This window comes from Saccostrea cucullata, unplaced genomic scaffold, assembly GCF_032062105.1.
Source record: "Saccostrea cucullata isolate Sc308-1 unplaced genomic scaffold, CSIRO_AGI_Scuc_v1 ctg12352, whole genome shotgun sequence".
In the NCBI taxonomy this organism is placed as follows: domain Eukaryota; kingdom Metazoa; phylum Mollusca; class Bivalvia; order Ostreida; family Ostreidae; genus Saccostrea; species Saccostrea cuccullata.
This window is the reverse complement of record NW_026923083.1, coordinates 5,219-16,347: the sequence shown is the minus strand read 5'-3', so window position 1 is coordinate 16,347 and position 11,129 is coordinate 5,219. Positions and strand designations below refer to the sequence as shown.

The window sequence follows — 11,129 nt, the reverse complement described above, 5'->3', positions numbered from 1 at the left end:
GTGTAGATTTTTATGATATATATTTTATTAATAACAGATCAAGTAATGTCAGTTTGTTGCCTCATAACATGAACATTGTGGTTTGCCGCTTGAGTCTAACTAAAGGGTTTTGTGTAGATATAACGAAATATGACGAGTTTAAACAGAAGTTCGAGCACCTAACACTTGTGCCGAAATGTCCGGGAATTATGAAAAAATAAGTTATGCTTGTGTATTATATACTTTATGTGTATTTTTATATAAGTTTACGTATTTCCTTTTCATTTACCGAGAAGTTCGGTAAAATAAAAGGGTAAATACGTTAAGTGCGACGTTTCTACGTCTGTATTCATTGGTATCTTTTCGAATAATTTAATGGCCCTTAAAAGGGCCGTTTATTGTCAACTCCTAGGAGCGACTCTTGATGGTCTTGCTTATTGAAAGCAAGAAGAGGACTGTTCCCGCCTCGTTGAAGTGGATCTCATCGGGAAGGTAATGTCTGGGAAATTTGACATCTATTCTGATGTAGGTTCGGCCAAGGATTTTCTTCATCTTATTGTTAACAGTTCTGCGCCTTGCATCAAACTCCTCACGCTGCAAAGGAAATCGAAATTTTCCTCTAGAAACAATCTCTGAGAAGAAAATCTCGGGTTGTCTGCAGCTGGGACTCAAGACTTTAATTTGGTCGAAAAGGCTCGTCAGACAGTCAATGACTGTTGACGCCTCGGCTCCACTGGAAATGTCGTTTCCCCCTAAGCACACTACAACGATGTCCGGGTTGTACCTCAACATCTTGGAGATGATATTTGGACAAGGTTGAGAAGCTGTCATCCCACCAACTCCAAACCACCCGACTTCAAATGGCATGACAAAGTCTGTAAAGCTTGAAGCTCGCTTCACGTAGGAGGAACCGAATACGGCGACTCTCATGGTGGCTATAAAATAAAATCACAAATTTCACAGTTATAACAAACTCGAGGCAAATTATGTAATTAAATAATGATTACCTTTTTTGTCATCTATGATTAAAAAGCAGTTATCAAATTTAAAAAATTGCTATTATATATGATCTTAAAAAATGAACTTTTTGAAGTTATACTAATTTTGCTTTGAAATCAATTACCGTGTCGATCATAAACGGCTAATTGGTTATTAATTATGCCTTAAACAACCTCAAACTTGAAGTACGCTGGGAGTTCTAAATAACTGTTAAACTATATCATCATTACTGCTACTCCTAATTTAAATTTTGTTCGTACATCAATAAGACGATTAACTCTCATTACCGCTTCATACACGAATTCGTAATCGATGACGCAGAAACTGAGTCCTATATTTATATATATAGATTAATCACAATGTTGTCAAAGAAAGTTGGAAATCTATTTAATTCAGTTTGTTATCGAAAGTAAATACAATAGGACTTTCAAAAATTCCCGTGCGTGTAGATTTGAAAGACACAGCCCTCAGTAATGTGTCTTTAAGATAATAAAGTGTGTAGAAAACCTACCCAAATAACAATAAACCTGTTTTAAGTGATCAGGGAATACATCTCACATGCATGTCCATGTATAAGGTCATTGTAGCGATATATGTATTCTACGAAGAGGATACGAATAGGAATAATAATTTAACCCCCCCCCCCAGCCCAATAAAAATGTTTTAAAAAACCGTAACGACAGCCACTACAAATGTATATCGTCTGATGAAACACGACGAATTATCATCACGTTGAGTTTCAAACAATACATAATAGATTGGATTTAATAAATGGTTTCAAACAAAGTTATCAATGTCTTGATTGTAGGGAATTCAGAGAGACAAATAGTTCGCTGTCTTGATAAATAGCTTGTCCCAATATCAATAATTATCAGTAATTACAGTACTTGCAAAACGTCCATAGTTTGAAATGAAACTGGATTTTTTTTTTTTTCATGATTTAAACATATTAAAAGCATTCAGTGTACCTAAAAATAATACGAGCTTCAATATTAAACAACTTTAAATTAATGTTCATAGCATTTTGTTTGGAAAGGGGAGAAGTGTCTCGCTGAAAACAAATGTAAATTTTTACTTCGTTATGCAAGACCAAAAACAGCACTGCTTATCCGTGTTTGATCCCGAGATCAAAACGAATGAATAAAAAATAATAATATTACACGCACATTTCTAGAATATTTCTGACAATTTAATTTTGTGGAGGCTTTCAAAGTGTCCTGCCCTGTTTTTAATCTAGATTTTTTAAAATTGTTGTGCATCGATCATATACACCTGTACCAAGTTTTTAAAAGTTAATACCAGTTAATATTGAATAAAAATCACGTGACTATTGTTAGTAGAGAAATATTGAAATAAGGGTTGTCGGCAGACTTATAGTATATTCTAGGAGAGTTCTGCCAGTAAAACTGTTGCCCAACTCTTGCCACGTGGAGGCATCTCCTGTTAAGAGTCTTTTTTTTTTTTTTTTTTTTTAATAAATAAATATATTATACTCTATTTAAATAAATAAATAAATAGATATTTTTTTCTGTAACATGTTAACCTAGATTTGCGCGAATGTGGCTCCAACTGGAAACCAGCTCATAAGGAGACAGGTCGTACCACATTTTCCCTAATGATGTGTTTGGCGCGAATGGTGGCTCCAACTGGAAGCCTGATCAGAGAAAAAAGGCCATACCACCATATACTGACAGTGTTTGAAAATTAATAAATTAATAAGCACGATATTGAACGCGTATATACAAGGATATTTTTCACGTTTTATCCGTTACTTTTTAAATTTAAAATCGACAATATAATACCATCCGGCGATTGCTGTTGCCAGTATCTCGATGTAACCATTAATCCACCGGGAAGAAATCGGTCGCAATATATTCCGTAATTCCATCATTACTCCACTACCCGAACCCGACACACGGCCCAACTGACGAACAGACCAGTTGTGCCTTACGCCCTCTGCGAATACTGACCTACCTTCCAATAAAAACATGACATTTTCATTTAAGTATACTTTAGGACACAATTTATGAAGGGTGCCTAGCAAATGCTTGAAGTGTGTTGAAACCCTTATTAAAGTCAAAAACATGTTAAAATTTTTGTATATTACAAAGGATAAAATATGACGCTGAATGAAGTAAGGTAAATCAGTGAATTGCTTTTGGTTTACATTTTCTGTTTCCGGAAAAATTTGCTTACGAGCCCTGACATAATCACTTGGTGTAAACTTTTTAGGGGGTCGCACGTTAGACCTTAATCGGACAGGTGATAATACTGGTGGCTGTTTGTCTAAATTTGAATCGTTTATCCTATCTGTAATTGGAGATAAAGAAGGTGGAGATAAATAAAATGATGAGTTAAGACTTGGGGGAAATAACCTGTCTTTCTCTGTGGAGCTCAGATTGTTTGTGTCGGAGATTGCTGTTGGGGAAAAGCGTTGCAAAGTCGGCGTTTCCAATGTTGGCGGAACAGGAGAATCGATGTGGTCATTTGCAGTCTGAAATAATTCGTTGTCAGGAAACGAAGCCGAAGGCCCTATGTTTACATGGCTGACCGGAGGAGATAACGAACTGTCGTTGGTGGATAGGTGTAGGTGGAGAATCGAATCACTAGAATAATCTGTTAGTTGAGGTTCAAGTTGAACTTCCTGTAACGAATAGTGAGAAAAATCATTACTGTGAACATTGTTATTATCTGTGTTGTTTTGGTTTGAGTTGAGATCCCTGTTTGGAATACACACTGTATTAACATTATGAAAATTAACTTCATTAATACAAATATCCGCCTGCGTGCCCGGTATCGGTTCTAACCTTATAAAATGAAACTCGAACTCATGGCCTAAATAAATATGTAAAAGATTTTCCCTATTTTGACGATCAAAAGGCAAAATGTATCTTAAGTCTGACTGGGAGCTCGACACAATACCTACTGCGATATTAAATGCGTTCGCGATGGCCGTGATGCAGATGTGGTCGCCCCATTCGGTACCCAGTATGCCCTCTAAATAGGTATCCCAGTCTAAATTAGGTACAAAGTGTGAAAAGCGGTCGCCTGCCGGTGTTTCAGGGTTCTCGGAGAGCCAGTTTACCACGATATCTCTAATATCTTGCTGATTAAGGTCGATTTGTAAATAATTAGAGAGCGATTGTGCAACTGAATGAAAGAGACAGCTACCGTCTTTAGGAATATCCCCAACGGGAATTAAATTTCGTTCAAGCGCATTTCGAACCAAATCGTCATGGGCTGTATCGGTTCTCGAGAGGCTCGGTCCTTTAAGTTGGTTTACTAAATTATCAGAAAGATAGAAATCCGATATATGCGGGAAATTATGGGAAGGCAGTGAACAGGGAACTTTGCTTTCGCGGCAACAAAATTTATTTAATTTGTGTACACAGTTTGGATCCGATTTTCGGGAGCATTTCTCATTGTTACACTCGCACAACGGATCAAGCCTTAATCGATGACGTTTTTGTCTTTTTAACAGTTCTTCGGAACGTGAAATTGCTGCTATGTTTTGTACATTTATCCAACGCGACACCCCACTGGAAAACCTGATTTTGTAAGAGAACGCGTTGTGTTTTGTGCCGATTATTTTTCCCCTTTCGAATCGCGGCCTAGCTTTATTGTAATTTTTCCGAGTTTGGGATTTTACGAACACTTCGTCGCCCACACTATAGACACTAACTTGATGTTTTTTGAAATGGTGCTTTATCATGGTTTTTTCGCGTTTTTTCGATGCCAGTAGGGCTGCCTTGCGAATGGCGGACTGCTTTTTCAACTCTTTCGAAACATTATTTGAAACGGTTGGTCCAAGACGAGTAGACTTACGCACACGATTAGATTCCCGTCCGTGATATACGTAAAATGGAGAAGCCTTTAAAGAGGAGTGATACTCCTCATTGCGCAACATCGCGTATTTTGATAAATCTCGAACCCAGTTCGAATCGCTTGTTTTAAGTAGGTCGTACTTAAGCTTTGATTTCCAGGATTTATGAGACGATTCAATTTTACCTTGACTTTGCGGGTAATACGGTCGGCTTTTGATAATTTGACAACCCAATACCTCGGTCAACCGGGTTACCGAACCATGGAATTCGCGACCATTATCACATTGTATGATTTTCGGCGGTCCTTCGCTTTCATAAATGGACTCCAGCGCGTCTGCGATTTCCGTGCTTTCTTTCGAGTTGAGCGGGCGAAGCCATACGTAACGACTGAAAACGTCTAGAACCGACAAAATATACTTGTACTCTACACCGTTATAAAATTCCGTGTGTCGCGACATATCAACTAAGTCAATTTGGTGGCGTTCTTGTATCGAAGTTGCACGAATCGGTTTAAGAGGAGCAACGTTATCGAAAATTGGATTGACGGACTGCTTTTCGGGAAGAGATTTAAGAGAGGTTTGAACCTTCCGATGTGTTACGCCGCTGAATACAGATTTTAAGCGATGTCGAATTTTTCGTGAACCAGCGCCCTTACTTTCCTCGAATGCCTGTTTCGTCGCGGAACTTATTTCACTTAACCTTAAAACCATTTTACCATCAACCAAAACACGTTTTTCTTGAGCTCCGGTCAATGGGTTCAGGCAATTGGCAACAGACAAAGGATGATTCTTTCTCCAGCGACGAATCATCCTTGCCGCATTTTTTTCTTCTAGTGTTGCCTTTCTTTCGTTGACAGTCCTTGTTCCTGAGATGATATCTGAAAAAATAATAAAATCTTCATGTTAACGGTTAAATGGAGATACTGAGTCTACTAGTACGAGGGTTGTCCAAAAAGTTCGCCGGACTGGGCTGTGTAGTTTATGTATATAAAATGTATATTTAGATGACGCGCGTAAATTTTTGTGCATTGTTTTGAATTTTTAAAATTAAAATAAATTATAATTACTTAAAGATTGATGCAAGCTTTTGGAAGTGCGTTGCGCCTTAAAAAGAAATGTAGTGTGGGTCCAAGAACACGTGAACAAGTCAAAATCTAAATGTTTGACGTTATAATGAAATGTGGTGCCATATTTCTGCCCCCTACATGCAAGATAAATTATGTTAACATGCAACATGATTATGTAGACATGCAACATATTTATGTCAACGTGTTAGTTTTAAATTATGTTTACATGCAAGTTACTAATTTTATAAAAATATGATCAAAATATGGGTAAATTTACTTACTAACGCCTGTATCTGACAATTAGATGCAATATGCAATGTAATTATGTAGACATGCGACTTATTTAATTTTATGTCAACATGCAAGATAATTATGTCAACATGCGACTTATTTATGTTAACTTGCAAGAAAATGATGTCAACATGCAACTTATTTATGTCAACATGCAAGATAATAATGTTGACATGCAAGATATATATGTATGTTGATATGCAAGTTATTATCTTGCATGTTGACATAAGATTAAGTTGCATGTGAACATAAATATCCTGCATGTCTACATAATATCTCGCATGTAAACATAAGTATCTGGCATGTTAACATAAGTATCTCACATGTTAACATAAGTATGTTACGTGTTGACATAAATAAGTTGCATGTCTAAATAATTAAATCGCATGTCGACATAAATATACCCTGCAGTTGAACATAATTAACTCGCACGTCAACATAGTTATCTCGCATGTTAACATACGTAAATCGCGTCTTCTCGAGCTCATAATTATGCTGCACCATGCATCTATGAAGTCAGATACGGGCGTCAGCACGGTATTGTACCCATACTTAAATTAAATTCCCTTAAAAGATTTGTAACTTACATGTCAATATAATTTATTTTGCATGTAGGGGGCAGAAATATGCCACCATACATAGAAATTAGCTTAACGTCAGACTACCCCGTGCGCTCAATCTGCGATCTTTAATGACCCCGATTTTTACAAAAATATTAAGTTTCATGAAAAAATGAAATCATTCTGACCTGGTTTTTCATGAGAAATATTTTAATATACAATAAATGCATATAAAACCATTTATTTTCACAAAAACCTCATAGTCCACGAACTTTTTGGACAACCCTCCTATTTTCATGGAAAAAAAAAACAAAATAACATACATGTATTACTTCACACATTATAAATTATTTTGGTACTTTGGTCACATTAATTTGGTAATCTGGGTCGTTATAGGTCATATGAAACATAGACATGAATACATTGAGTATCACGCGGTAAAAATATATTTTCAGTAGTATTTTTCTCGTAATATAGAATGTTATTATATGAAATTTTATGACGCAGGCGTAAGTTATCTCAGTTCTTTAACCAATTTCCATAAAGCATCAAAAAATCGGCTAATTTAAAACAACTTGCTATCAGAACACTTGTGAATTATTTAAACATGATAAACTAAAGAGTATTTATAAACAAAAATAGTTATTATAGATGTAATTCAAAGTCTATTTAGACTATTTTCATTTAAACAATAAAATGCTTTCTTTGTTTGTTATTACTGGAATTAACGGAAGCAGCTGTCGCAGAAAAAATACATAATTACGCGGGTTATGTATTTTTTTTCTGCAATAGCTGCGACCGTTAATTCCAGTAATAACAAACAAAGAAGGACAATTTATTGCTTACATTTATACCTGTTTAAATAATCATTTAAAGTAGGATTTAAAAGATTAATTATTGTATTAATGATGCGAACGTCTTTATACATTTCATTGGTGGAACAGTCACTACTCAAGAAATCTGTACAGGCGACATGCCTACTGTAGTTCATGCAGTGATTAACGCAATGGGTTTTCTTAAGAAATAAAGGAGAAATTATTCAGTGGATGTAAATATATCTCGGTAAACAACATCTAAATATCAGAAAAGAGAATACAGTGGTGGTTTCAGTTGGCAGGTATAAGTTAACGGAATTTTTCATAAATTAAACAAACAAGCATTTATTTTACAAAACGTTATTGAAGTTGTGATTATCATTAAAACAAGTTTATCTTTTAAAAAAGATAGGTGAACTAGCGCCGTAACAATTTTTAAACACAGGAAGGATCCGTGATCAAATGATTTATTCTGCTAAATTCTTTAATTTTTATCGAGGCTGGAAAGTGATAAACTAAAGTTATAATTGTTTTGTGAATAGTATTTTATGGACACATACGGGGTGTTGACCTATTGGAATTTTCGCGCAACGGAACATTTATGACCTTTACTAGAGAGGAGGAGACTGTACATAATATTGAGAAGATGCCGATTGAGGCATTGTATGAGCTGGTTTAAGTATAGAATTTCTTTGCAATATAGGGGAGTTAAAAGGAATAAAGAAAATAACTCAAAATGTATGTTATATAAAGAAATCCAGAGAGTTCCGAATGTGAAGATGTGAAGTAGCGTGGTCCTTTTTGGTCATCTTTGCCAAGAAATGTTAGGTTAAAAGCCAAACACATCAGATTTTTTTAGTATATGTAAATAATGGATTTATTCGTTACTTTTTCGTGTAAATTCGTTTTTCTGTAATTTGTAAAGTTGGCTGAATTGACCAATCAGAAATTAGAGTCTATCATTGGTTGTGCTAAGACGTAAAAAAAACTCCCTTGACTTTGTTTAGAACAATCATATAATGACAGCCTTTTCCGTCAGGAAAAAAAAAACACGGAAAAATTGAGCTACAACGTGATACAACGAAATTGTTGTCGTATGGTCTATCTATAGTAGTTTTCACAGTTTCCCAGAATGCACGACCGTGAAGCAGAGCATGCGTATTCAAGGAATTTGGACTAACGTTGTCGAGAGCGCTTGCAACAAAATGTGCAAATCCTTTATGTTTATTTCCGATCTCAATTTAATTGAATTCATAGTTATAGAATGGTATCGAACCCAATGGTAAAAGAAAATCAAGGAGATTATCAAAAGTGGGCTGTGAATAATGTAAAGCAATTCTGAATATGTTCTATTTCCAATACTGGAACCCTCCAAAATAGAGGCGCGTTTAGTCGTCTGAATGGGACAACAGGACGTAGGGTAGAGCACAAAACATGCCGATTTCAATCTAATTAAGGTATTCATTGTAATAATGAAGGGAATTTGACCAATTTTTAAGTAATTTTAAACCAGCTAAAACGTTAGAAAACGATAAAAGTGACCTTGACCTTATAGATTTTTATACTTATTGAAAAAACTTTATCATTGGTTTACTTTCAAATTAAACACTTGTTTTCCAGTGAGAATACCCTATTTTTGGTACAAATTAATCAAAGTTGCATTTAAGAAAAGTTTAATCTTTGCTATGTTGCCATACAGGGGCATCAGTGTTTCACAAACACATCTTGATTTCATACTTTAATTAAAAGGGTGTTTATGCATACTTCCACTAAGAGATTTCAGATATGAAGTCTTTATCTTTCTTGGCGAATGTTAAAGTCTGCGGACAATGAAACAAACAAACAAACAGACAGACAGGACAAAAACAATATATTCTCGGATCTATCGATCCGGGCGCATAAAAACATCCAGTTGTAACAGAATATGTCTTGTTTTTTTTTAACATTACCGTTGATGCGGTAATCCGATATTGGTCTAATCGTCCCATCGTTGGTGCTCCTAAGGTCCTCCACCAAAGGGAAATGATGCTTTATTAAAAGAAGCCTAAAACAGCAAAAATAGGACATAACTAAAAAATAATAAAAGGCAAATGATCTACATACTTAATAGACTACTCGTTGAAAACAAGTAAGAAAGAATTCTCGAAATCGGGTATTATCCGGTCTTCATATATAAATAACAGATATTTCAGTACCAGTGATAATTTTCAACTTTTGCAGAATTGAAGCTGTGTAGCAAAGTAAAAGATGACACACGACGACGAACACAAACAGATAGCAAAAGGTCCTTGTAACTCATATGACCCACTAAAATGTTGTAGGTTAGCGAGGATAATGTAAAAATGTCATCCCTTGTTGACATCACTTTGCCTTGGTCAACGGGAAATGATGCTGATTATTAAAAGAATGATTTTCAACTCTTGCAGAATTGAAGCTGTGTAAAAGTAAAAGTAATAACCTAGAAAAACACACAAACAGATAGCAAAAGGTGTAGCAAAGTAAAAGATGACTTGTAACTCATATGACTAAAAAATAACGTAAAAATGTCATCCCTCGAAATGCCTTGTTGACATCGACTTTGCCTTGGTCAACGGTAGTTTTCTCTGACATTTCCGCCGTAATAACCTAGCTAATCTGCAACAAATTAATTTTTCTAGCATCACTGGACTGCACAATTAACACCCAAAAGGTTTTGTAAACCAAACATGGCTGTTATGATTTTCAACTCGAATTGAAGCTGTGTAGCAAAGTAAAAGATGACGCACGACGACGAACACAAACAGATAGCAAAAGGTCCTTGTAACTCATATGACCCACTAAAATGTTGTAGGTTAGCGAGGATAACGTTGTCATCCCTCGAAATGCCTTGTTGACATCGACTTTGCCTTGGTCAACGGTAGAATTGACATTTCCGCCGTAATAACCTAGCTAATCTGCAACAAATTAATTTTTCTAGCATCACTGGACTGCACGGGTCCAGGTTTTGTAAACCAAACATGGCTGTTATGATTTTCAACTCTTGCAGAATTGAAGCTGTGTAGCAAAGTAAAAGATGACGCACGACGACGAACACAAACAGATAGCAAAAGGTCCTTGTAACTCATATGACCCACTAAAATGTTGTAGGTTAGCGAGGATAACGTAAAAATGTCATCCCTCGAAATGCCTTGTTGACATCGACTTTGCCTTGGTCAACGGTAGTTTTCTCGAGATGACATTTCCGCCGTAATAACCTAGCTAATCTGCAACAAATTAATTCTTCTAGCATCACTGGACTGCACAGGTCCATCATTAACACCCAAAAGGTTTTGTAAACCAAACATGGCTGTTATGATTTTCAACTCTTGCAGAATTGAAGCTGTGTAGCAAAGTAAAAGATGACGCACGACGACGAACACAAACAGATAGCAAAAGGTCCTTGTAACTCATATGACCCACTAAAATGTTGTAGGTTAGCGAGGATAACTTAAAAAATGTCATCCCTCGAAATGCCTTGTTGACATCGACTTTGCCTTGGTCAACGGTAGTTTTCTCGAGATGACATTTCCGCCGTAATAACCTAGCTAGTCTGCAACAAATTAATTCTTCTAGCATC

General features: G+C 35.9%; 1 protein-coding gene across 1 annotated transcript; it reads right to left on the bottom strand.

Annotated features, from left to right (window-relative positions):
• Positions 1-789: 789 nt before the first annotated feature.
• Positions 790-5,743, bottom strand: LOC134263120 (uncharacterized). The gene is made up of 2 exons (XM_062745430.1): positions 3,354-5,743; positions 790-914 (listed from the first exon to the last, which is right to left on the bottom strand). The coding sequence occupies exons 1-2, from the start codon at positions 5,609-5,611 to the stop codon at positions 836-838; spliced, it is 2,337 nt and encodes a 778-aa protein (XP_062601414.1). The 5' UTR covers positions 5,612-5,743; the 3' UTR covers positions 790-835.
• Positions 5,744-11,129: the final 5,386 nt, after the last annotated feature.

Excerpts from the sequence above, each read along its gene's own strand:
- LOC134263120 (XM_062745430.1), bottom strand. The coding sequence starts at position 5,611 with ATGATTCGTCGCTGGAGAAAGAATCATCCTTTGTCTGTTGCCAATTGC. Across the intron at positions 915-3,353 it reads AGCTCCACAGAGAAAGACAG|CCACCATGAGAGTCGCCGTA; the intron begins GTTATTTCCCCC and ends TTTATTTTATAG.